Raw genomic sequence first — 26839 nt, forward strand, 5'->3', positions numbered from 1 at the left:
TTCAAGACGCTGGGTGCACTGGCTCACGCCCATGCCTGTTACACCCAAAAGGCTGGTACGGGTGACTTCGCCGTGAGCTCAGTGGCTACACAATAAAATTCCAAGGCAGCCTTGGATATCAAGTGAGATCCTGTCTCGAAAAACAAGATACCGGGCAGTGGTGGTGCACGCCTTTAATCTCAGCACTCGGGAGACAGAGGCAGGCGGATCTCTGTGAGTCTGAAGCCAGCCTGGCTTATAGAGTGAGTTCCAGGACAGGCTCCAAAGCTACAGAGAAAACCTGTCTCAAAAAACAAAACAAAACAAACAAACAAAAAGAATAATTTATCGCTCCTACCTCTTTCTTAAAGGCAGTGCTTTAGATATTTTCCTCACTGCAACCTGCTCTTTGGTCTCTCTCTCCCTAGTCTCTTCAGTTTGGGAGCAAACGGTTCCACTGTGTGTTCAGCTGTAGAAGTCAACAGCACCATTTTCTCTTGTCTCCTTGACTCCTGACTCTCTGTACCTTACCAGCTTCACCTTCCCCTCGTCAGCCCACATTCTCCAGTCACTCATCAGCAATACTTCTCTCAAATAGGATTTCACATTTAGTGTGTGTGCATGAGTGCGTGTGGAGGGCATGTGAGCATGTGTGCGTGTGTGTGCATGAGAGCATGTGTGTGTTTGTGCACGTGTGTGTGCATGTGTGAATGTGTGGGCGTGTGCACCATGGTGCCCAGGTGGAGGTGAAAGGCCCTGCCTGAAGGAGTCTGTTGTTTTCTCTACCCTGTGTTTTGGGGATCACACTCAGCCTCGCTGCATACACTTACATCCAAGCCATCTTGTTGGCGATGCTTTTGTTACGTGTACAATTTGTTTTTTTTAAAATGACTCACCTCACTCTGAATCTAGGGCCTTTGCATTCAGTCCTTGTCTCTTCCTGGGATGTTTCCTTCCTCGGTTTGCTCAATAGGCTTTACTATTCAGGTCTAGCTTCGTGTTACCTCACTCACTCTTTCTAACATCAGCCCGTTTCATTTTCTCCCATAAGTGAGAATGCTCACTAAGGCAGGTGTAGTTTTGGCATTCAACAGACTGAGGTTACAAGGAGTGATTTATCACACTGTGAACCCTACTTTATGAAAAATCCCATGTCATCCAGCAGCCCTCCATGGGAACATGTGAGAATCACAAAAAAATTAAAAAAAATAAATAAAAAATCTCCAAGTGATTTTTCCAAGCTGGGTCATGTGCAGTGTCTCTGGCAATTTAACAGCCTCCCAGTAGGCCAAGACGGTGTCAGCACCTCGCTGATTCCAATTCTTACTTCTCTGGCTAATAAATAAATTCCTTTGGATTTATTCTTGATTTGGTCCATAAAGGATGGTTCGGTGTGACCTCGGAACCACCCTATTCTTTGGGGCCAGGGTCACAATTCTGACTTCTCTCTCTCTGCCTTCAGTTGTTGTCTGCCCCTAACTGAGGCTTCTTGGACCCACTGCTCCTCCTTCAGCTGCTCTTTCCAGACCTCCAGCTGCCTCTTTATAGACTCCAGCTTGCGATATTCCTGGACTTGCTTCACTAGTTTCTCCTGTAACTTCTGGTACGCTCTCTGGAAACTAAAGCAAAACTCAGAATTCACCTTCTTGACTGTGGACTCCAAGGCCTGGGCCCTGTCCTTAACCTCCTTGGTGCCCTCCTTCCCCATCTGCAGCCATTTTAGTTCCTGCAGCTGCCTGTCTAGGAGTGTCTTTCTCTGCAGGAACTGCAGGTGTGCCTGGTGGTCCTTTATCACTGTCTCCACTTTCATGTTTGCCAGCTCCTTCTGCAAGGCCTGCATTTTCATGTCCTGGCTCTTCTTTACTTCGTTAATATGCATCAGAGACTGAGCCTGCTGCCTCAACTGGGTCTGGGTGTTTTTTCCATGCAGGAGCTGCGCCTGAAGGTCTGCATTTTGTCGGGCAAACCTGGATGCCAGTTCCAGCTTCCTTCGCTTCAGCTCCCCGCATTCCCGGAAATACTGATTCCACAGGTCCTCGTGCTTCTTTTTACACTGATCATTTTGTTTTCTTAGGAATTTCAGGAAGTAGTTGTTCTCTGTCTCTAGATTGACCGCCTCCTGCTGCAGCAGCCTGCTGTCTTGCAGCAGCTGCTCCTGCTGGAGCCGAGCCTCTTCTATATTCTTGCTCAGCTTCTCCAGTGCCTCCACTGTCCTTCTTTTTACCTTGTTCTCCAATTTTGTTAGCCTCTCTGGCTTGAAAAATTCATTTAGGATAGTAAGATACATTGATGGTTGGGAAGAGTCTTTGGGGCTCTGTACAAGCCTGAAGGAAGAGTAAAGGAAACATTTCTTTATCAGTTCTTTTTTTTTAGATTTATTTATTTATTTATACAGTATCCTGCCTGTAGGCCAGAAAAGGGCACCAGCTCTCATTATAGGTGGTTGTGAGCCACCATGTGGCTGCTGGGAATTGAACTCAGGACCTCTGGAAGAGCTGTCAATGCTCTTAACCTCTGAGCCATCTCTCCAGCCCCTCCTTTATTAGTTCTCAGGCACAATTGAGAAAACAATAACCAAAACCTAACCCAGACCACTGTATTATTGTACTCTTTTCTTTTCTTTTTCCGAGACAGGGTTTCTCTAACAGCCCAGGCTGTTCTGGAACTCTTTGTAGTAGACCAGACTGGCCTGAACTCCCAGAGATCTGCCTGCATCTGCCTCCCAAGTGTGGGATTAAAGGTGTGCACCGCAACTATACTGTATTGTAGTCTTACAAAAAAAAAAAAAAAACTTTTGGATTTCCATCATGCTCCAGACAAGGTTAGTGTTGGCTAGACTTCTATCAATTTGACACATGCAAGAGCGATCTGGGAGGAGAAACTACACTAAGAAATTACTCCACCAGATGGTCTGTAGAAATCTATAGGACATTTTAAAAATTAATTACTAATGTGGGTGGCCCCAACTCATGGAAATAAGAAGGCACCGCTTAGGCAGGTGGTCTTGAATTGACTAAAAAAGCAGGCCAAGCAAGTCAATAAACAGTGTACCCCCACAGCTGCTGCTTCAGCTCCTGGCCCTGGGTTCCTGCATTGTGTTCCTGCCCTGGCTTCTTTTGATGATGAACTGTGATAGAGAAATGTAAGAAGAAATAAACCCTTCCTTTCCCTTTTTCTCTTCCCTCCCTTCCCTCCCTTCCCTTCCCAGTGTTGCTTGGGTTATGGTGTTTATCAGAGCAACAGAAACCCTAAGGCAGGGTTTCTCACCAAGCCTGATGCACAAGCTAGGCTCACTGGCTGGCCAATAAACATCTGGGATCTGCCTATTTCCATGCCCCTATCCCAAGCTTAGGGGTTACAGGCATGTATTGCCTTGCTCAGCTTTCTAAGTGGGTATTGGTGATCTGAATTGAGGTTCTCTTGCCATGTGGTGGACACCTGAGCCGCTGGGACATCTCCCAGGTCCTTGCTCTTCCATCTCCATTACCAAACTTAGGAGATCGTCCACTCCTATCAGTCTCCCTCCTCGGTACCTACCTGGTTCCGGAACTCAGGTGTTCATTGGGGTGAGTTGGGAGGTCACTGAAGGTCTCTGCTGAACAACTAGTGCCAGATGTGTGACTTCGGGGAGCACAATTTTCAAGAGGTGTCTTTACTTTGGGGTCAACGTGATGAGACTTTGCACAGTTAGAGTTGACATCACATAATTTCTTTGTCTCGACTACCAAATTAGTCCTAGCAGATTGACTGGATTTGTTCCCAGATCTTCTGGGGCTTCTGACCTTTGAAATTTGGTTGCCCTGCTCTTGGAAGTCCATCTCCCCTCTCACTCTTGAGGAGTAGGGCCTTGCCCCTCCCAGGCCCTATTCTACCACTACCAACCCTCGTTGAAGTGCCCCATACACCTTCTCAATTGTCCAACCCTCCCATCTCTCAGGCACTATCACCAGCTAGCCCCGGCAGGGTAAAACCCACAGAAGCCTCATGGGCCCACCACTGTACCCTATTCTTCAGATTGGTGTCAAATGTTCCCTGCACAATGGTCTCATGGGATGTCACAAAAGTTTCTCTAGTGATTTGGTGTCTCTATGGTGAGGGGTGAGACTGCAGCTTCTGCTGAGCCTAAGACCTCATGGGACATCAGGCCACTGTGTGTCCATTGGTAGTGGGAATGGCTGGAGCTCAGAAGAACCACTTATCTAGAAATGACTACCTTGAGGAGAGAAGGGGCATGGTGAAATATTGCCTGTGGCAGGAGGTGTAACATGAGAGCCTGTTTTGTTGGGGTTTCTGTCCTGCCCTGTTCCAACAGCTGGCAAGGTCCCAAAGAAAATCACACAGAGGTCTATATTAATGATAAACTGATTGGCCCATTAGCTCAGGCTTCTTGCTAACTCTTATAACTTATATCAACCCATTATTCTTATCTATGTTAGCCACATGGCTCGGTACCTTTTTCAGTGGGGTAAGTCACATCCTGCTTCTTTGGTGATCTGGGCAGGACTGGGGAGGAATGGGCTTCCTCCTTCCCAGCATTCTCCTTTTCTCATTGCCCCACCTTTACTTCCTGTCTGGTTGTCCCACCTATACTTCCTGCCTGGCCAATCAGCATTTATTTAAACATGATTGAAAGAATACAGACAATTCTCCTGCACCAAGGAGGAAGGTCAGAGCTGAGTCAGTTTGAGACTAGCCTGGTCTACAGGGCTAGAAGAAAGCAGGTAAGGAGGTGACAAGTGTTAGGGAGGTGCTGTTTTGTGGGTAATCAAGCAAGTTTTTGAGCCAAGAGTTTATTGAGCATAGAGGTAGCATGTGGATATTCAGGGAGAAGGAATGAGTGCTAACTATAGGCATGGTCAGTAAATGGATGAAAGCTGTCAGGATTGATTACAGGATCTTACCCATCTAGAGAATAACTCTACCATAAACCTAGACCCCTTTGTCTCTGTATTGCTTCACTTGTCCTCAGTTTTCCACTCCCCTCATTCACTTCCTAAAGGTTTGGTTTTATTTATGTGTGTATGTGTGGGCCTGCTTGTCAATAAGTATGCTTTGTCTGTGGAGACCAGAAGAGGGCATGGAAACAAGTACACACACGTACACACACACACAATTTTAACAATTAAATGAATGGTAGGGGTGGAGATGGTCAGAGTGGTTACCTGGTGTGCAAAGAGCCCTGAGTTCAATCTCCAGCACCAATTAAAGCTTGGTGTGATAACACACATTGTAATCTCCTGGCTGTCCTGGAACTCGCTCTGTAGGCCAGGCTGGCCTCAAACTCAAGAGATCTGCCTAGCTCTGCCTCCCAAGTGCTGGGATTAAAGGTGTGCACCACCATCCATCCATCCATCCATCCATCCATCCATCCATGTGTCTCTATTAATAGGACTAGAAACGTCACTTGCTGTTAAGAGAAAAAAATCCTGAGTTGTATGATTTATTTTTATTTTCTGTGTTCTGCAAGTATGTCTGATGGAGACACATACACACACACACACACACACACACACACACACACACACATGAATGACGTGGGATGTCCTTTGGTATATGTGTTGCTTTTGCTTTTGTTGGTTAATGAATAAAGCTGTCTCACTAATGTTTTAGCAGAGTAAAGCCAGGCGGGAAATCAGAATGGAGAGAGAAAGTAGGCAGAGTCAAGGAGACACCAGGTAGCTGCCAAAGGAGGAGGACCTGAACTTTTCTGCCCAGCTGGGTTTTTTTCTTAACTGACGACTGATGTATGTGGGAGGGTCCAACTCACTGTGGGTGGTGCCTGGATTACATCAAAAATTAAACTGAGTTAACCATGATGAACAAATTAAACGCAGCTCTCCTCCTGCTTCAGTTCCTGCCTCCAGCTCCTGTCCTGACTTCCCCTCATGAAGGGTTGTCAGCTGTAGAACAAAATAAACCTTTCCTCCCCAAGATGCTTTTGCTTATGGTGCTTATCACTGAAACACAAGCCAAACTAGGACAGTACTCCACTGTGTGACTGCCACATTTTATCCATCCTTGTGGATGGGAAAGATAATGTATCGGAGTAGGTTTTTTAAAAAGAAGAAATAAAAGCACTTAATTTCTCAGATGTTCTTCCTTGGTAAATGGCCCTCCTTCAATGGCTGTCTCAAGAGTTTTATCCTGTGAGGCATCATCTCAATTGCATTTAACTGTCGCACTAGCTTCCTTTTCCTTTAAGAGAGGAATTTACTTAGTCACACTTTTAGAGATATTGGTCCTACCAGACATGCTGGGTGTGGCAGACCAAAAAGCTCACATCCTGGCACCAAGGAAGCAGAGAAGAGTGAATCTAGATGAGAACGTTCTCCCCAGTGCCAGGGCCCAAGTACAGGCCCATGTACATGCTAGTCACCCACCAATCACAGAGTTCTGTCCAATCACAGTCACAGTCTTCAAAGCACATGCATCATGTCTACAGATTGCAACAGAGAGACATTAGCTGGCAACTCATTTAGCAACATAGAGGGCAGAAAAGGCAACAGGTAAGTAGTCTAGCCATGTGTCCTACCGGCCTGCAGTTAGAAGATGAGAAGAGACTTTGGTGGGCAAGTGGTACTCTGTGATGGGCATGCCACGCACCTCATCGTTCCCATACAACTCTCCCACACAGGTGGGCAAGAGGAGTCCCTCTGTGAAGACCTGGGACTGGATCTCATTCTTCTGGTACACACACAGCTTTACTAGATATTGTCAAATCATTTTCAAAGTAATTGTACCAATTTTCGTTACACAAACACACACACACACACACACACACACACACACACAAGTTCACATTGCTCAACATCCTGTATGTACCAAATAATGCCTCCCTTGTTTATATTATTCTAGTAAATTTAAAAATCTGAATACAGTGACTAGGCCAGGCTATAGCAGTCTTGTTGATTCCTCGCTGTGGGAAGGGAAAGGCCTGCTACAAACGGCTCTCAGGAAACAGGCCATGAGCCCTGCACCAGCTCCCTTCTGCCGCAACCACTGTGACCAGCAGATTTCGGGAGCCAAAGACCTCCTGGCACCCAGTTCTCAGGCATCTTCTGAGTCCCGTGTGGTGTTAGCAAGGGGTTCGGCAGCAGAGCAGCAGCAAACAGAACCACAAACTTTCTGAGTCATTTTATTTGCCATTGACAAATATTATCCAAGTCCTTGTCACTAGAACTTAACATAGCTTCTCATTTTTCCTCCTCGACAGCCCTAATCAACTACAGGAGCTTTAGGGGTGTAAGCAGGAATAAAAACAGCACAAATACATCATTTCCTCGACTTGACTCAAAAAGACCCCTTCTGGCAGTGCCCAGTTCAAGTTTTAATGCCCCATTATTGAAAAGTGGTCTTCACAAAGCACACATGATAAAGCTATAAAGGAGCACGGAGAACAGAGACCTCAGAGTGGCAAACAGCCTTTCCGGGTTTGAAAAGGTAGTATTTGTCCAGTTCAAGGTTAACTCTGTAAGTGGCAGATGCCATACAATAGGCAGGAATATAGAAGAACAATATTTACACAGAAGGAGGAAGAGAAACCAGAAACACGACAACAAGGCTACTTACTCTAACCCATGTTCCAAAGATATCCACCCTCACGGGGAGAGAGCCCACCGAACACCACCAGACAGGCATGAGGTACAGAGAGAGACCACTCTTTCCGGCTCCAGAGAAATATCTACATCTGCTGTCAAAAATCTCACAATATAAAGCAGATAGAACTCCATATACAAAACAGTAGGACAATAGTCTCAGAACTGTCAGGGACGGAGGCGGGCTAATGCCCTGGGCGAGGACTTAAGATGGTGTGGCCTAACAAGTGAGGTAAGTGCAGGGAGAGGGAGAGCTCACCTTGCTTTGCAACCTCAGTGGCATTTCCAGAGGCCAGAGCACTGGGTCAACACAGCGGGACTAAGTCGTTTCCCAAGGCAAGCTCCCAGGGCACTGATCCTGGGAACCCAGGGAAGCGGGGCAGCCATTACAACCACTACCCTTCCCTTCCTTCTCACCTTAGTGTTTGGGACACAGACCCCTAAGACTGTGCTTTCATGCCTGTGGGTCCAGTTAGTCCCTGCTCCAAGCACAGTGAGCATCTAGCTTTCTCGTGCTAAATAATTTTCTCCCTCTCAACAGGAAAATTATAGACAAGTATGGTCTGCCAGGTTCTGCTCCCTGGGGCTCAGGGTCATACTGTAACACAAGTGGCAGTTCTTTCTAGTCCTCTTATGTCACACACACTGAAGGATAAAACCTGTCAGTTTTTTTGTTTTGTTTTTTTTAAAAAAAGATTAGTTTGAAACTGTTTTATATGCTAAATGATGGAGTAGACACTAGATCAACAAAGATTCCAAGAACATTCATAACCCAGACAGGAAAGAAAAAGAAAGCCAGCCAAAGGTTCCTTAACCTTGTGCAGGGCCCGGGGGCCTGCAGATGCTTTCCCAGGGGAGCTCTTTGGACAACGGAAAAAGCAAAAGGACTCTAATGGGAATAGGAACCTCCTAAGGCAAGGAGGGGTGAAAGTGAACTAGTCAGGAAGACCGTGAAATGTACACAGAGGAGCTGAGAGCCACAGCCCAGCAACAGCTGAAAGCATCTTCACTCAGCCCCAGGACTCAGGCCTCCCCTGCACATGTCCCCATGACAACAGCATCACATCCACTCTCCTAGGCGCATGCTCAATGCCTGCCTACTTCCTCCCTCGTTTGTGAGTGGTCTTTGCGGGCTCTGCTTTCTGGGACTGTGCTGGCACTGGCTCCTGCTCGGTTCCCTTACATAAAGTTGACACCACCAGTTCCTCATTCCCATCCTGCCCCTTCCCTGCCCGTGGCTCCGGCTGGCTCTCGGCAGGCTCAGTACGAGGCTGCTGCTGCCTTCTCAGAGACCGCCGGCTCCCTTGCTGCTGCCGCTGCTTCTCTTCCTCCTGCTGCCGCTGCTTTATCTTCATCAGCTTCTCAAAGCTTTTGGTGGTTGTTGGGTTTACAACGAACCAATCCTAAAAGGGGAAGAGCAGAAATGGGGACCACTTAGAAACACCAAGAAAGATAAAATGAAGGGACAGGAAGAACGGAGAGAAGATAGTGTCAGGTATATAGCACAGGAATAAGGGGAGCACATGGGACCTTGGGGCTCCATTTTAAACCGGAGAAATTCAATATGCATCAGTTCTCATTAGCAAGTACCATGTAATGCAGGATTCTGTGTAATTTAATATGTGATCCAGACACAGTGTGGTGGTGCATGTCTGGACTCCTAGCCCTTAGGATCTTTTCTGGACACACAGCAGTTCTGAGGGCAGCCTGGCTGCATTAAGATCTTGTCTCAAAAATCCAAAACCTGGACTGAAGAGATGGCTCAGCAGTTAAGAGCACTCTGCTCTTCCAGAGGAGCCAGGTTCTGTTCCCAGTAACAGCATCCCACGGCCAGCTGTAACTACGGCTCTAGGGAATCTGACACCTGCAGGCACCAGCTCAAGGTAATACACATACATACATGCAGGCTCACAACTTTACACAGTAAAAGAAAAAGGTTGTGATCATAGAATGTATCTATTTATTGGCATGATGTCACCTGTCACCTCCTTCCGTGTAATACTGTGGGATGGAAGGTCTGGATCACAGGAATGCTCACTTCATGACACTAGAGTGACAGGAACATCAGATCCCGAGTGCAATTCACTTTTCCTCTGCTTTCTGTAAGTCACTTGAATCTCATTTAGAAAATTATGAGGTAGAGGAAATTTATCCTAAAATATTCTTATGGAAATGCAAAAGCCTAAATCTAACTAAGTAAGCGAATTCAGTCTCATAGGTGGGACTATCAACTCATTGGAAATGGCTAGGGCGGAGGAGTGCTACCACAGGGCAGATCAGCAAAGTCCCAAATGCCAAGTGAAGCCTCCCAACTACATGACGGAAGGCGACAGGCACTGACACCTACGTCTAATGAGCTCTGGAAACAGGGAAGTCCAGACTGATATGCCTTCAGTGAGAAAGACACACAAAGACTTGGTAGCAAATCATGTCAAATACCTCATTACTATTTATTTCTTTTTTCAGACAGGGTCTGATGGGGCCAAGATGAATGCATCTCTGATTCAGAGTTGTGTTATGCAATAATATATAAAGCATCAAAAACTAGCTGTTGGCAGGCTGGAGAGATAGCTCAGTGGTTAGGAACACTGGCTGCTCTTGCAGAGGACCCAGCACCCACATGGTGGGTCACAACCATCTGTAATTCTAGTTCCAGGGGAGCTGTAACCCTCTTCTGGCCAGGCACCAGGCACCAGGCACCATATGGTAATATAACACAAGGCAAAACATGACATAACATAAGGCAAAACGACCATGTGCATAGAATTAAAAAAAAAAAACCCAGATTATTGAAAAGCATTAGAACATCTAGATTTTTGTCAGAAGAAAAGGCTGTAAAACAAGATCAAACATGTAAGTCCAACCTGGCTTCCAATTGGTCTCAGTTAATCACAGTTAATTACAGGGGCTTAAAGAGGCCCAACCATAGTGAGCTCAAATATCTTCACAAAAAACCCATTTACACTCCTAATTTCATAGGGCATTTGAACCCGGCAAGTTCTCAACCTTAATATCTCTGCCAGTCCTAGTCCATGAAGCCAGGGACAAGGTCCACTTCTTAACAGCTTGAAGACGGGACACACGAGACTAAAAAGACACTAGGGAAAGCAGAGCCCGCACCTCGGCATGGACAGAGTTGATGTGATACTTGACACCACTCTCTGACACAAATTCTTTCTGACACAGAAGACACTTGTATTTTCCAGCCACAAAGTTGCCCTGTTTCAAAGACAGAAAGAGAATTAGAGGTAAATTCAGGAAAACATACCTGGGCTTGGCTTTGTGCAGGGACTGGGTACCGAATGGGGGAGTCTACTTATCCAGAGATCATGGGGAATGGTCCAACATGGCGGCAGAATTATGAGAAACAGCTGAGACAAACTCTCCCGCTACATACCTGTTCTGGTGCCACTCCGCGCCAACACACACTGTGCCACGACACAACCTGGCATTCTCCTTCCCTATGTTCCAAGCCACTGTTTCTGGTTCTACTTTCTTGGCTCCTTTTTGCTTCACATTTAGCTTATCTTGATTCCCCCCACCAATAATCAAACTCCCCAGATTCACTAGGGGCACCAGGTTCCGTCCTTTGCAAGGTGAACCGTGGTGGCAAACAGTGCCTTGGAAATCCCGAATGAGACGAATATCATCCATAGTACTTAGTTTAAGGACTCAGAAACCAGCATCAAGATGATGCTCTCCTAAGCACTGCTACAAAAAACCTGTTGAGATGCCTACACCTCCCTTGGTACCTCAAACTGAGACCTCTCTCTCCCCCTCCTAAAGCTGCTCATGTTGTCTGAGCAGATACTTCTGAATGGGACTGGAAAGTGGCAGCATTTCCCATGGCTCATGGGTGGTAGGATACCTGGGTCACCATGGAAACGGTTCAGAGAGATGAGTGGTTATTAGCATGAAGCCCTGCGCTGTCTGACATCCCATGGGGCCAGTAGAGTCCAGATGGGTTTGGAGGATCTTCACTAGTCCAAAAAAAATTTTCAGGTAGATTATGGCAAACTAAGGCAAGGGAGGCCCAGTGCAAGGATCAGGGAGAAGGAAGCAGTCTCTGGTTGTGACTCTGAATTCACAGAGCTTTCTTCAAATTCCCTAAACGAGCAAGGCATGACCTTTTCTATATCCTGATGCACCCTGCTATACCACCCAGTATGAGACCAAGAATGCCCACAACACTGAGGTTAAAGGGCAGCCTCTGAAGATGGTGACCAACGGAATGACCAGTTGTTCACCTAAACCGAGTTCTCATCCATGCCAGACTACTGGAGAGGGCACATTACAATAGTAAACTGAAAATGTTACAAACCAGTGTACAAGAGCCCAGGTGAGCTTTAAGGCCAGACACACTACTGTAGACAGCCTCACAACCCTGAAAAAGAGAAGCAGCAAGGTGAGTCCTGCACACAAGGAACCTTCTCTGAGCAATGTAATCATTTACACTGGCCAATTCCACATCAGGAGCTAGAAGATCAGTCGCCAGTGCCACGAACCAAATACTAAAAGGCATACACAAGAGGACAGAGGCGAGGAGGAAATCCAACAGAGAAGACAATAAAGAAGGCGAACGGTGAGGCCGAGCTGCCCCTTTCCCTGTCCCTCTCTCTGATCTGTAACAGAACACCCAAAGTTTCAGAGTTATGTTTTATTTGGTAATAACTATATCAACTACATTTGTAGTTCCAAAAGGACTACACTATCAGCTCTGGTACCAATTTTAAAGATAGCAACAAGTCTCTGCCGCTCTATCATTGAGAAGCGGAGTCCATTCACACTTTCTCTGAGTCTGGGTTAGCCCTATGGCAATGGTCGGAATTAAGAAATATTACCCCACAGACTTCTGTCTTAGTTACTCAGTTCCTGTAACTGAAGAAGAGACACCACTGACTAAGGTGAGTTATAAAAGAAAGCATTTAACTGGGGACTTGCTTACATTTTGAGAGGGTGGGCCATAACCATCATGGTAGGAAGGATGCAATAGGCAGGCGAGCATGTTGCTGGAGCAGTAGCTAAGAGCTTACATTACCCATATGTTGGAAGTAGAGCCAGAGTTAGCTGGGAATGGCCTGGACTTTTTAAAACCTCAAAGCCTGCCTGACACACCTCTTCCAACAAGGCCACATCTCCTAGTCCTTCCCAAACAGTTCTGCTAAGTAAGAAGTAAGCATTCAAATAATCGAACCTGTACGGGCATTCTCATTCAAACAGCCACAGCTCCCATATGCCCCACTTAGTGGCACTGTTTGGGAAGTTGTAGAACTTCCAAGAAGTGTAGTCTTACTGGAGAAAGTAAATCACTGGGGGTGGGACTTAAGCATTTATAGTCCCACTCAATTTCCTGTTTGCTCTCTGCTTCAAGCTTGCTTTTGAGGGCATGAACTTTCAGCTTTCTGTTCCTGCTACCACGCCTGCCCCTTGTGGTTATCCTCCCCACCACACGGATTCTATCTCTGTAGAACTGTGAGCCCGAATGACTCTTCCTTCTACAAGCTGCTAGTCACAGTGCCACACCAACAGAGAAGGCACGAATACCCCTGTGATGCAATCGACTAACAGGAGCTATGAAACAACGCTGTACAAACTGTGCAGTGGGACCTCAGAAGGGCTGCATCTTCTACTTCTGTGACTGAAGCTGGTCACTTACATCCCCCATGGGCATCCTGCTCTTCTGCAGTCAGAGAGACCAGATGGAGTGCCACATGCTCAGCTGAACACAACTGATGGGACATTCCAGTTCACTGCCCATGAGTGACCTCAGATGACACTGCATGTGGCAGCAGGGCTATCCTGATGATCATCAGAATTATGGAGGTACCCGGTTCTGAACAAACTAAATCATGGTCGCACGCCTCCACACATCATCATGAAACAATCAGGAACTAAAACAGCAGGTTCTCCAGAATTTATATTATTTACTGATACAATGAAAGAGGAAGAGTCACCTGGTTAGGACACTGGATACGATGGTACTTCTTGATATCCGTCTTCCACTTGTGCAGTACTTCCTGGCTGAATGTAGGCAACCCAGGGCGAGTGTATTTTAACTAGAAGACAAGAAACACTGGATTGTAAGAAAGCAACTCCCAACCGAGATACCCCCAAAGCTTCGCACCAACTTTAAGAAAGGCGTAGCTATTTTATTTCCATCACAGATGCCTGTGTATGGGTATGAGAACATGAGTGAAGTACCTGCAAAGACCTGGCTCTGGATCCCCTGGAGCTGCAATTACAGGCACTGTGAGCTGCCAAATGTGGGTGTCAGGAACAAAACCAGGATATTCTACAAAAGCAGCAAGTGCGCAATGCCCATCAAAATCCCAGCAAAATTCTTCAAAGACCTCAAAAGAACGGTACTCAACTTCATATGGAAAAGCAAAAAATCCAGGATAACCAAAACAATCCTGGACAATAAATAACTTCTGGAGGCATCACAACCCCTGACTTCAAACTCTACTACAGAGCTCCAGTACTGAAAACAGGCTGGTATTGGCATAAGAACAGATAGGAGGACCAATGGAACCAAATAGAAGACCTGATTTTAATCCACACATCTTCGAACACCTGATCTTTAATAAGAAGCAAAAAAATATCAAATGGAAAAAAGAAAGCATATTTAACAAGTGGTGCTGGCATAACTGGATATCAACATGTAGAAGAATGAAAACAGACCCATATCTATCACCATGCACAAAACTCAAGTCCAAATGGATCAAAGACCTCAACATAAAGCCAGCCACACTGAACCTTATAGAAGAGAAAGTGGGAAGTACACTTGAACGCATTGGCACAGGGAACCACTTCCTAAATAGAACCCCAGCAGCACAGACACTGAGAGAAACAATTAATAAATGGGACCTCCTGAGACTGAAAAGCTTCTGTAAAGCAAAGGACACAGTAAACAAGACAAAATGACAGCCTACAGAGTGGGAAAAGATCTTCACTAACCCCTTATCAGACAGAGGTCTGATCTCCAAAATATACAAAGAACTCAAGAAATTGGACACCAAAAGATCACATAATCCAATAAAAAAAAATGGAGTGCAGACCTAAACAGAGAACTCTAAACAAAGGAATGTAAAATGGCTGAAAGAACATTACGGGAATGTTCAACAACCTTAGTCATTAGAGAAATGCAAATCAAAACAACTCTGAGATTCCATCTTACACCTGTAAGAATGGCCAAGATCAAAAACACTGATGACAACTTATGCTGGAGAGATTGTGGGGAAAAGGGAACACTTCTGCATTGCTGGTGGGAATGCAAACTGGTACAACCCCTTTGGATGTCAGTGTGGCGATTTCTCAGAAAATAAGAAAACAACTTTCCTCAAGACCCAGTAATACCACTTTTGGGTATCTATCCAAAGGATGCTCAATCGTGCCACAAGGACATGTGCTCAATTATGTTCATAACATCTTTGTTTGTCATAGCCAGAACCTGGAAACAACTTAAATGCCCCTCGATCAAAAAATGGATAAAAAAAAAGTGTGGTACATTTACACAATGGAGTACTACACAGCAGAAAAAAATAACGACAACTTGAATTTTGCAGGAAAATGGATGGAGCTAGAAAACATTATTTTGAGTGAGGTAACCCAGATCCAGAAAGACAATTATCACATGTACTCACTCATAGGTGGTTTTTAAACATAAAGCAAAGAAAACCAGCCTACAAACCATAATCCCAGAGAACTTAGACAACAATGAGGACACTAAGAGAGACTTATGTAGATCTAATCTACATGGGAAGTAGAAAGTACAAAAAGACAAGATCTCCTGAGTAAATTGGGAGCATGAGGACTTTGGCGGAGGATTGAAGGAGGGAGGGGAAGAGGCAGGGAGGGGAGCAGAGAAAAATGTAGAGCTCAATAAATATCAATAGAAATGTATTTTAAAAAGAGCAGCAAGTGCTCTTAACTATAGTTCAGTTTCTCTAGCCCCTCACACCTACTTCTATAAATGAGGTATTTCAGAAGCCCACAAGATCAGGTGCGTACACAACAAAGTAATCTGTAAAGCCTGTCTGCTGACAAACTCGTTTAGTCTTAGATCCTCCTACCACACCCCTAGACAGCAAGTCTTCCATGGGTAACATTTCATTTCTATTTTTAGAAAAGTGAGGTGATGATATGTACCAGAGAAATAAACAAGCCCATGAGGACCCTCAACCAGAGTGCAGGGCTGGTGTCATTCAGAAGCATAACATCTCCTTAGCAACTAATTCCATTTGCTACTCTAAGGTCCCTTTGTTAGAGGACGAATGTCAAGAAAGTACTACTTATACAAACTAAACCATCCTATTGACTTGAGTTAGACACCATGCAACTGTGGAAAAAAAGAATGAGGGTGATCTTCATGAAGACACTGGAGTGATTTCCTGGATATACTCTTTTTCTTCTTCTTCTTGACGAAAGATTTCTTTGTGTAGTCCTGAAATCTCCATGTCGACAAGACTGGCATCAAATTCAGAGATCCACCTACCTCTGCCTCCCGAGTGCTGGGATTAAAGGCGTGCGACACCACCTCCAGACACTCCAGGATATATTTTTAAGTAAACTAAACCAGCGAATAAAGAAGAATCCAGGAAGATGGGAGTGTAATAAAATGTACAGGTACCTGGCCCTGCATCTGGTAAAGATGCAGGAGGGTGAACTGGCGAGTTGGTCATTTTTTGAAGTAGGAAGGAAAAGGACAAAATGAAAAGGAAACTGCGGGGCTGGAGGGATGGCTCACTGGTTAACAGCACTGACTGCTCTTCCAGTGGGGCTGGAGGGAGGGCTCACTGGTTAACAGCACTGACCGGCTGGAGGAGGGCTCACTGGTTAACAGCACTGACTGCTCTTCCAGTGGGGCTGGAGGGATGGCTCACTGGTTAACAGCACTGACTGCTCTTCCAGTGGGGCTGGAGGGATGGCTCACTGGTTAACAGCACTGACTGCTCTTCCAGTGGGGCTGGTGGGATGGCTCACTGGTTAACAGCACTGACTGCTCTACCAGTGGGGCTGGAGGGAGGGCTCATTGGTTAACAGCACTGACTGCTCTTCCAGCGGGGCTGGAGGGATGGCTCATTGGTTAACAGCACTGACTGCTCTTCCAGTGGGGCTGGAGGGATGGCTCATTGGTTAACAGCACTGACTGCTCTTCCAGTTGACTCAGGCAGTCCCGTTAGGACATCTCTAACTTCGGTTAGGACATCTGCCATTTGAGGGGCATGGACACACGACTCCGAAACAACCTGACGCCCATGCAGTCTGAGCAACACTGACCAGGTTTTCACTGCTAGACAAGGAGGGATGAATAGGAAGGAAGGCTGGAACTGGTCCCAATGGACTGGAATTTAAGCATCATGTCTTATAATCACACAAGCCTGTGTGTGTAGAATAGCAGTAGTGGTTTGAGATGACCTTCATAGCTACAGGCATTTGAACACTCAGTTTCTAGGTGATTACACTGGGTAGGTTTAGGAAGCATGGTCTCATTGGAAGGAGTATGTCACTGGGGCTGGGGCTTTAAGGTTTCAAAAGTCATGTGTCATTTCCAGGGCACTCTCTTTATTTGCTTCTTACAGTTGGAGATGTGAGTTCCCAGCTGATCCTGATGCCATGCCTCCCTGACCCACCACACTATGACAATGATGTGCCTTTATCCCTCCGGAACTGTAAGTCCAAAAGAAACTCCTTCTCTAAATTACCTTAATCATGGTGTTACATCAAGCAATAGAAAAGTAACTAATAGTGTGTGTGTGTGTGTGTGTGTGTGTGTGTGTATGATTAAATATGGGCTTTATGTGGGACATGAATACCCACATATATACAATAGTTCCACACTGGCAGGACCCAGAAGCGATGAAAGCCAAGTAGGTATGAACACACTGAGCACTCAGCTCTTCTACTACATATTCTAAATATATACTCTTAATAGGAACCAGCATATCTTATAAATATGGCTAATTTCGGGAGTGGGGCAGGGAAAATACAAGCTAATTTTTCAGGATCTTATGGTGTTTAAAAAAAGAAAAGTATGGGTTGGAGAGCTGGCTCAGAAATTAAGAGCACTGGCTGCTAATGGGGTTCAGTTCCCAGCACATACATAATGATTTAATGACTAACAACCATCTGTAACTCAAATCCTAGGGGATCTGATGTCTCCTGGCCTCTGCAGGTACCAGGCGTGCACATGATGCATGTACATACACGTAGACAAACACTCATACATATAAAATAAGTAAGTTTTTGCTTTGTTGTTTTTTGTTTTTCTGTGTTTCTCTGTGTAGCCCTGGCTGTCCTGGAACTCACGGTGTAGACCAGGCTGGTCTGGAACTCAGAGATCCACCTACCTCTGCCTCAAGAACACTGGGATTAAAGGTGTGCACCATCACATCCGACAATAAATATGGGTTTTTTTTTTAAAGCAAAGACATGTTTAGGTACATCAAAAGACTCAGGAGTCTATTTGACATACCATTAACACTTTAAACTGGGTCAATTGGAGCAGAAAGCTAAATACTACTAGTAGTGAATTATAACCTATAGAATTAAATAAGTATCTAAAAGAATGAGTCTCTATGCAGAGCTAAAGAGTCTCCATTTGCCAATTCAAGCAACTGCAACTCATGAAGATTTGAGTATGGGCCGGCGGGAAGGCTAGGTACCTGAGTTTAATCCATGAGATTCACGTGATGGGAGGAAAGAACAGACTCCTCCTTCAGGTTGTCCTCTGACACCCATATGCATCCCTCCCCATAAATAAAATACATTTTAAAATACATATAAAGACCATGTATGTAATGTAATTTTCAGTTACTATTCTTATCACTATTCCTTAAATATTTCAGTAACACAGCTATTTTGTTTTTGTTTTTCTGGAACAGGGTCTCACTATGTAGTCACAAGGCTGTTCTTTTACATGCATTCTTTCCCCTTAATCTCCCTAGTGCTCATGTACCACCACACATGGTTTAATAACTACTTGTAAAGCATTTCTAGAAATGACTTAAAGTACACAGGAGGTGCACACAGATGCTAGGCAAAGTCCATACCATTTGGTATAAGGTGCTTGAGCATCCATAAGATGTTTGAGTGTCCATAGAATATCATCATTTGTGAGATTTTCTACAACTAATTCCTCATGAATTATGAGGGAAGGCTTCGTTGCTAGTAATAAATTTTTCTCACAGTACACTTTCAATGAATAACTACAAAAGTTATGAAATAAATGAGCTTATGTAACCCCATAGTAACACTTGCTGCAGGAAAGGTTCATCAGTGAATGCTGACCGAGTATGAGACAGAATATTTGCACAGGCTTGGTCTCTATTCCAACGATGCTTTAACTAAGGGACCAGTGTAATTTTATCACTGAGTTAGCTGGAAGACACTCCTTTGCCAACTGATCCAGTTAACACCACAGAAATTTTCTGCTGATCACATCAGTACCATATACCTTCTGACTCGATGCATCAAGAAGGTTCGACATTGTCTGGGTAGTATTCCTATAAAAACCATATAGCCTTCTACCTAGGTTTGAGAGAACACCACACAAATCCATACTTGGAAACATCTATATTACAGTGTCAATGACACGTGACCTTACCTTCCGATCGTCGGGTACCAGGTCCTGGAGCACCTTCCTCTTCGGCCATTCCTTGGTCAGTTCAGCAGAGGCCAGCTCCTGCAGATGGTACACAGCTATTTTGGCAGAACGCCGCTGAACTCGACCTCCACCCTTTGTCTCCAGACTCATCTCTTTCAAACAGTCCGGCTGTGCTGATTCGGGGAAGAAGACCTGCAAGAGTGAGCCGTGAAAACACACATGAAACAAAGTGGCTTCAGTCACAGCCAGGGATTAAACACGATGCACTTCTTAGCAGGATAAAAGCCGTGACACTAGCACATGGGGGCAAAGACAGGCAGATCCTGTCCTCAGAGTTCCCTGGCCAGCCAATCTAGGTAACAAAGAGAAGCACCAGAGTCACTGAGAAACTCCATCTTTAAAAATAAGGTAGAGTGAAACTGAGGAAGACACTCAATGCAGACATCTGACTTCAACACGCATGTTCACACATGTGCATGCACACCTACACATGCATATGTACATTAACACAAACACATTCATACTCCTATTTCCCCACCTCACACAAAGGGGAAGGCAGCAGGAGGAGACAGTTTCGTTTGTTAAGGTCGCTCCCCCAAACCCACATTAAAAAGATACGTGCGCTGGCACATCCATAATCACGCCACTCAAGGGCGGAGTCAGGAGGAACTCTGTGGCTCGAGCTGGCTAGCCACCCTAGCAGAATGCCAAACCCTGTCTCAATAAAAAAAGGTGGACCGCTACCGAGGAATGACACCTGAATTGTCCTCTGGCCTTCACATCCATGCACACCCACATGTACCTATACCTATACAAATGTGTGCATGCATACACGGGCACACAAGACAAGAGTGGAAATAGAATATAGAAACAGAGTCAAGACAAAAAGAAAAAAAAAATGAAGAACAAAGACAAAGCCCCACAAAAAAATCTAAATAAGAGGGAATGTTTTAGTTTTAAAAATACAGCAATGGGACTGGAGAGATGGCCCAGCAGTGAAAAGCATTTGCTGCTCTTGCAGAGGACCTGACTTTGATTCCCAGCACCATACCATAGCTCATAACCATCCGTAACTCCAGTTCCACAGGACTGGATACCCTTTTCTGTCTTCCATAGGCACTAGATACTCACACGGTACACATATGCACACTCAGGGAAAATATTTATGCATATAAAATAGATCTATAAAAATTAATATATTAAGGTTTGGAGAGATGGTCAAAGGAAAAAGTACTTGTCATGAAAGCATGGGGACTGGAGTTTGTACCCCTGACACCCACAGAAAAGCTGGGTAGGCAGAGCAGCCCACTGATATCCCCAGCATTTAGGAGGTAGAGACAAACTCACGCTGGCTAGCTAAACTGTCCAGAACTGCTGAGTTCCGGGTTCATTCAGCAAGAGAACCTATCTTGAGAAATAAGTAAGTGATCAAGGAAGATAAGGTCAACTTCAGACTTTCATACAAGTGAATACACATGCATGTGCACCTGCAAATACATGTGTGCCTAGACACACGCACACACACACATATGTTGTGGTGGTGAATGAGAATGGCCCCCATGAGTTCCAATGTTTGAAGACTTGGTCCCCAGTAGATGGAACTGTTTGGGAAGAATTAGGAGGTGTGGCCTTGTTAGAGGAGGTGTGTCACTGGGGGTAGGCTTTGAAATTTCAAAGGATCTTGCCATTCCCAATTAGTTCGCTCTCCCTCTGCCTTCTACTTGTGGATTAAGATGTGAGCTCTAGCTGTCCTGCTACAATGAACTCTTAACCCTCTGAAACCATGAGCCTGATTAAACACTTTCTTGTAAGTTGCTAACTAAGATATATGTACATCATACTGCCCCACCCCCCATTCTCTCCATAGAAGAGACAACAAAAGCCTTCAAAGAGTAAACAGGACACAAATGAGGAAGCAAAGATTCACAGAAGATACAAGAGGGAGTGCCAGGCACAGCACGCATCCTCAGTGTCTAGAGAAGAATCGATACTTACAGGCCCGTGCTCTGACCTCATGTGGTACGCAAGCCCAGCCTTTGACCTGTATGGTTTTCCACAGTGCTGACATTTCAAGGTCAACTTCTCCAGCTCTGCTGCCTCTTTGCCACATTTTCTAACATGGTACAGATATCCCATAATGCTGGTGAAGGTACTGGAGCAACTCTGAGCATAGGGAAAAAAGCCTATGTCGGAATCATACACGTTTCACATGATCCCTAAATTTCTCAGACATCGCCACGCACCACAAACCACAGTGAGACTGCAAGATGCTCACCTACATTTCCCTTTGACACCACCCTCCTTCTAGGCAGTCCTGTCTATGGCCATATGATCAATCAGTTGAGTGATTATTGAGAAAAGTAGAAGCACATACCTACTCTGCATCAGAACTGCCTTGTTTGGACTGTGACCCAAACCCACCCCGGTATCAACTAGCCAGCAACATCCAGTTCATTATGGTATGAGCACATGAGATGAATCATCTTCATCATGCTAAAGGAAGATTAGTAAAGGAGCCCCTTTGTGGGCTAGAGAGATGGCTAAGTGGTTAAGGCCACTGACTGTTCTTCCAGAGGTTCCAGGTTCAATTCCCAGAACCCATGTGCAGCTTACAACTATATGTAACTCCAAGATCCGATAGATACCTTCACATGGACATACATGCAGGTAGAACACCTATGCATATAGAAAAAATAAAAATAAAAGAAGAGAAGGAGGAAAAGGAAGAAAAAGGAAGAAGAATGAAGAGGAGGAGGAAGATGAAGAAGGAAGAGGAGAAAGAGGAGGAAGAAGAAGGAGGAGGAGGAGGAGGAAGAGGAGGAGGAAGATGAAGGAAGAGGAGAAAGAGGAGGAAGAAGGAGAAGGAGGAGGAGGAGGAGGAGGAGGAGGAGGAAAGAAGCAGCAGTGGTCCCTTCAAGCAAGGATGAGAGAGAATATATTTGTGGAGAGGAGAAAAACTAAAAAACAATGATTGCAAGAGACCTGGAAAAGTAGGTACCACACGATGCCATCAGATGGCAAGGGAAGAGGGGAACAAAAGGGAACAACAGAAAGACATAGAACCGAGACTCCAGGAGAAGGATCTGCTGCCCTGGGCTCTTACCTCCCGCATGCACCTGAGCTTCCCCATTCTCTTGAGAACTGTTCGCAGCCGCTCCCTCTCGCTGGGCTCATCTACCTCATCTCCTGCCTTCAAAATTGGCTGGAAAAAAAAAAGAGTAATAAACATGATTTATGGAACAGAAAACAAAACAGCACTCCTCCACCCCATCCCCCCAAAAAAGACAGAAAAATCAACGGTTGAACTATGAACAATACTGATACCATGAAGTCCCAAGTTCCGGCTCTGTCCATCTTCTGGACGGCCTGAAGTAAATACAGCGAATACACAAGTTCTCATGTCTAACTGCCAGCAGAGGAGTAACCTAAATACACAAATACCTATGGTCCAGCACAAAGATTTCATCTTCCATAATTTCAGTAGTGAAGACTCTTATCCACTCTTCTATGAGGTATAAGGGCCAGATCCAGCTTCATTGAGCTGTCTATACTCATTAAGTAAAATACACAAAACACCAAAAAGAAGGCCAGCCAAGATGGAGGAAGCTAGTGATTTACTGGGCTCCTTGTCCCTGCATCTCCTGCAAGACCTATAGCAAGGATCAGCAGCCTGAAGTGGAGAAATACTTCAGGATGGACTGCTTGTGTGATCCTGGCTCCCAAACAGCCTGAGGGAGCCCCATGTCTTTAGGTGTCCCAGCCTGTTGCCCCCATTCCTAACATTCTGAGCAAAAAATTTTGCGTTGGTTAAGACAAGGTTTCACTATGTGGCCCAGCCAGATGCCTGTACTAGCAATCCTCCCACCTCAGCTTCCTAAGAGCTGAAATGCACAGGCCTGTGACTGGGAAACCTTTGAACATTTGCTTTGCTTCCCGCCACAGTTTTAATGTTCATTTCCCTGATGATCAATGGAATGGACATTCTTACATGCTAACTGAACCCCTGAAACCCTCATATGCAGTGAGGTGTAATACCAGCAGCGCTGGAGAGGTAGAGACAGTAAGATTAGGAGTACAAGGTCAGCCTCAGCTACACAAGGCATTTGAGGCCAGTCAGGTATACATTAGAGTCTGTCTCAAAACAAAATAAACACCAACCAAACCAGCCCTGTGTCTATAAGGAAACTGAGGCAGAAGGACTGCTACAAATCGGAGGCCAGCCTGGGTTTGTGAGATCCAAGCAAGACTGGACTAGAGGGTGGTGCTCCCTGAGGAAGAAAGCGGAGAGGAAGGGAAGCAGAGCTTTCACATCAATTTCTGGTGTTGGCAAACTATACAGCAGTAAACATGGGTATGCAAGTATCTGTGGTATTGTATCTTACAGTCTTTTCAGTGCACGCACAGAAATGATGTAACTGGTAGTTCTAGTCTCGGCTTTTTGAGGGACCTCCATACTCACACGGTGGCTCCATCAGTTTACATTCCTACCAGCAGTGGATGAAGATTCCTCTTTCTCCACACATTTTGTATTTTAAAAACTTAATTTTGAAAAACTTAAAAATATTTATTTATGTGTCTATGTATATGCATGTATGCATGCAATCGCATGTATGTACACATGTATATATGTACATGTGTAAACATGTACATATATGCATGCGTGCATGCATGCCTGTGTGTGTATGACCACCACAAAGGCTCACAAGGAACACAGGAAACTCTTACCAAGCTATTATGATTGGCCATGACGTGATACTTCATCCCCGCCAGAGAATGAAGCTGTTTTCCACAGTGATGGCAGGTAAACATCTCCTGAAAGGAGAAAAGTCAGTGCTCAGTGCCGGAAGCTCAGGGGAGAAACAGAAGGTCACTACATGCCAGCCTGTGTCACTTCTTTCTCATCACGTGTTATGGCTCAAATCTGATGTCCACAGGCTCGTGTGTGGAGCACCTGGTTCCCAACTGGTGCCACTGTTTTGGGAGGTCGTGGGGTCCGGCTGGAGGAGGGTGGCCTAGGAGTGGGCCTCCTTACTCCTGCTTTTGTCCTGGTTTAACAGCCATGTGGAAAGCTCTGACACAAGCTCCTGGCACCCAGGGGAGTTACTCCAGCAGCCACATCTTCATGGCCACCAATGGGTTTACACCCTCTCCCACCACGAGTCAAGTAAATCTGCCCTTTAACTGCTCGGGTCAGGAATCTGGTCACGGAGGTGTAAAAACAACAGACACATCAAACAGTTGCCATTTCTTCAACATCTTATGAGAAGAAACCAAGGTCCGTACATTAAAAAGCAACAAGTAGTGTAATTACATAAACATGCAAACCAAGCCTGTACATGCAAAGTCTGTTTTCTCTATTGCACAATGCTACCCCTAGCTAGCTGTAAAAGATTGCACATAGCACCAGAAGTCTACAGTTTAATTAAAAAAAAAAAATCCCAACAGTCACAAAATGCCACAAAATAGCTCACCTGTTTGCAGTTTTCCATGTGTTTCTTTAAACCTTCTATAGTCTTCCTCCCCACAGCCTGGCAGGTAGGACAGGAAACACTGCCTTTATCCATGATTTCTAAGTACCATTTTTCCTCCATACTTCCTACAATGAAAAGAGGACACTGTAATCTGTAGCATTCTCCAGAAATGAAAAGCTTAAGTCTACAACTGAGGAAGAGTATCATAAAATGGTTTGTCCTGGTAGATGGCAATGAAGAGACTCTTGAGGTATATAACTTCCACACATAACCTGTTTCCATTCACTGTAGAGTTCCAGAAGCTTCTACCCATTTTCACACGGGGGGAAACCCATCTGAGACTCACCCCGAGGCCCGGTGACAGCACAACTGCACCCCACTTTCCAGACCGTGACTTCAGAAAAAGATACTGAGACACGCAAAATCGTTTCCTAAGATTTTTTTCCCTATGTACCTGAGACCATGCTAAATGTTTTTATGTCATTTAAATTTCATAATTCTAATACCTTTTGTACACTTACATTCAGGGAAAACCAGGGTTGTACAAGGGAAATGGACTGAGGCAGGGCAAAGGGCATAAAGTGTCAAAACTTAAGTCTAGTGACCTCCAAACCAGCAGCTGCTTCAGTGGACTGCAGGTGAGGCTTGGGAGAGTGCCTGCCTAGCAGGAACGAAGTGTTAGGTTCAATTCTTCACACAGACAGGGGGAAGAGAGAGGGAGGGAGGAAGGGAGGGAGGGAAGAAGGGAAGGAGGGCGGGCCTCATCCGGCACACCATTCCTCACAGAAACAACAGATATTCAAAGAGAAAGCATACCTGCTGCATAAACTGGAGGTTCCTTCCGAACCCGACGAGCCTGGGGTTTGGGGTGAGGTTGAGCTTTAGGCCGCTGCTTCCTCCCTGACATAAGACAGAAACTAAGAAATCTGAAGCCTAGTCAGTCAGCTTTACAAACCCCTTCCCCTTCTCTTTAGCACACTAGGTTCCTTGAAACTGGCCTTCATAAGACAGGTCTGAGGGAAAGGATACAGGAAGGCAGGTGAAAGCCATTCCCTCACTCAAATTCTAGGGGCTCCAAAGTCAATCAAGCCTCCAGACCAAAGGCTTTCTCCCTCAGGCCTTAAAGGATGTCGCTCAGTCTCCCAGGGAAGGACAGACAGACAGCATAGGGCCCTACCATAGAGCTTGTGCTTCTTTTGAGGAAGCTCGCGATAGTCTTCATCTTCTTCCTGCTTGATTTTCCTTTTTCCTTTGGCCTTTTCCTTTTCCTTTGCACCTGTGCCTGACACACCGCACAACAAAAGTCTATAAGTGAACACTTGGGCTGGCCTTCAAAACCTTATCACAATGCCACCAAAGGCATGGGTCGCCAGCAAACACACCCTCTCAGAACAGCCTCGGGGCCCTGGTGTGAGAGGCTCCCTCTTCCTTTTAGACTGTCTCCCCTCAGAACCCAACCACTCTTCCTTAGGCTTAAGGGCCTATAAAACTCGCCTCTCCCAACTATGAACGAGGGCTACAGAAGCAGAGCTAAACAGAGATGGCCATGAATCACTGATGGCGACCCTTGGCATACACTACCATGACACTCTACCACCCAGCCCCCACATCCTCGAAAGTAGAGGAAAATAGAAGATTAAGCAAAAGAAGGTGAAATGGGTCGCAATCCCATAAAGAGGAAGGTTGATAGTAAGCAGGATTGGTAGAAGCACACTCTAGTCACAAAGTTAACAGTGCATGACAGCCCCACTCCTCAGCATCTGTCTAATCAAGTTGGTTGTAGTGTAAGTCAGAGACTCTGGAGGCTGATGCAGGAGGATCATAATAAATTTGATGCTAGCTTGAGCTAGACACTATTTGAAGCCAATCTGAGCTATATGGTAAAAGCCTGTCTCAAACAAAATGGCGTCTAATCACTAATGACAATCCTGTGGCAGTGAAACAATCCCGCACATGTTCCTGTCTTAGAACCAAGAATCTGCAATGGATACATACCTTCAACTGGTGAACTGGCAGCAGGCTTGATTCTTCTCATCTTCATCCAGTAGGTAGATTTTCGGAAGGATGCTGGGAAATCACTCACGGGTTCACACGAGGAGGCGGATGATGAGCCACTCAGGGAGTCATCATGAGGGATAGTGTACTGGAAGCTGTTGTCCTTGATGGAGCACTGGGTCCTGCTACTGACA

The 26839-nt window shown here is 45.4% G+C and overlaps 2 protein-coding genes across 5 annotated transcripts in view; both read right to left on the reverse strand.

Annotated features, from left to right (window-relative positions):
- Positions 1–1408: 1408 nt before the first annotated feature.
- Ccdc121 (coiled-coil domain containing 121) lies at positions 1409–5207 on the reverse strand. The gene is made up of 3 exons (XM_042054554.1): positions 5142–5207; positions 3517–3842; positions 1409–2303 (listed from the first exon to the last, which is right to left on the reverse strand). Exons 1-3 carry the CDS (start codon positions 5205–5207, stop codon positions 1409–1411), a joined length of 1287 nt encoding a protein of 428 aa, XP_041910488.1.
- A 1891-nt stretch (positions 5208–7098) lies between these two features.
- Positions 7099–26839, reverse strand: part of Znf512 (zinc finger protein 512) — a 42956-nt gene continuing 23215 nt past the window's right edge. For 2 of the 4 annotated variants that reach the window (XM_038320620.1, XM_038320619.1), the window contains 12 exons: positions 26646–26830; positions 25828–25932; positions 25467–25550; positions 24651–24775; positions 23905–23991; positions 22283–22381; positions 21175–21342; positions 19180–19371; positions 13529–13630; positions 11896–11958; positions 10695–10793; positions 7099–8977 (listed from right to left, as the gene is read on the reverse strand). In XM_038320620.1, coding sequence (XP_038176548.1) covers positions 8672–8977; positions 10695–10793; positions 11896–11958; positions 13529–13630; positions 19180–19371; positions 21175–21342; positions 22283–22381; positions 23905–23991; positions 24651–24775; positions 25467–25550; positions 25828–25932; positions 26646–26691 — 1476 coding nt within the window. In that variant the 5' untranslated portion in view covers positions 26692–26830 and the 3' untranslated portion in view covers positions 7099–8671. Of the gene's footprint in view, positions 8978–10694; positions 10794–11895; positions 11959–13528; positions 13631–19179; positions 19372–21174; positions 21343–22282; positions 22382–23904; positions 23992–24650; positions 24776–25466; positions 25551–25827; positions 25933–26645; positions 26834–26839 lie in introns of all 4 variants that reach the window. The other 2 variants (XM_038320621.1, XM_038320618.1) reach the window with 1 other exon arrangement.

Source organism: Arvicola amphibius, chromosome 2, assembly GCF_903992535.2.
Source record: "Arvicola amphibius chromosome 2, mArvAmp1.2, whole genome shotgun sequence".
NCBI classification, from domain to species: Eukaryota; Metazoa; Chordata; class Mammalia; order Rodentia; family Cricetidae; genus Arvicola; species Arvicola amphibius.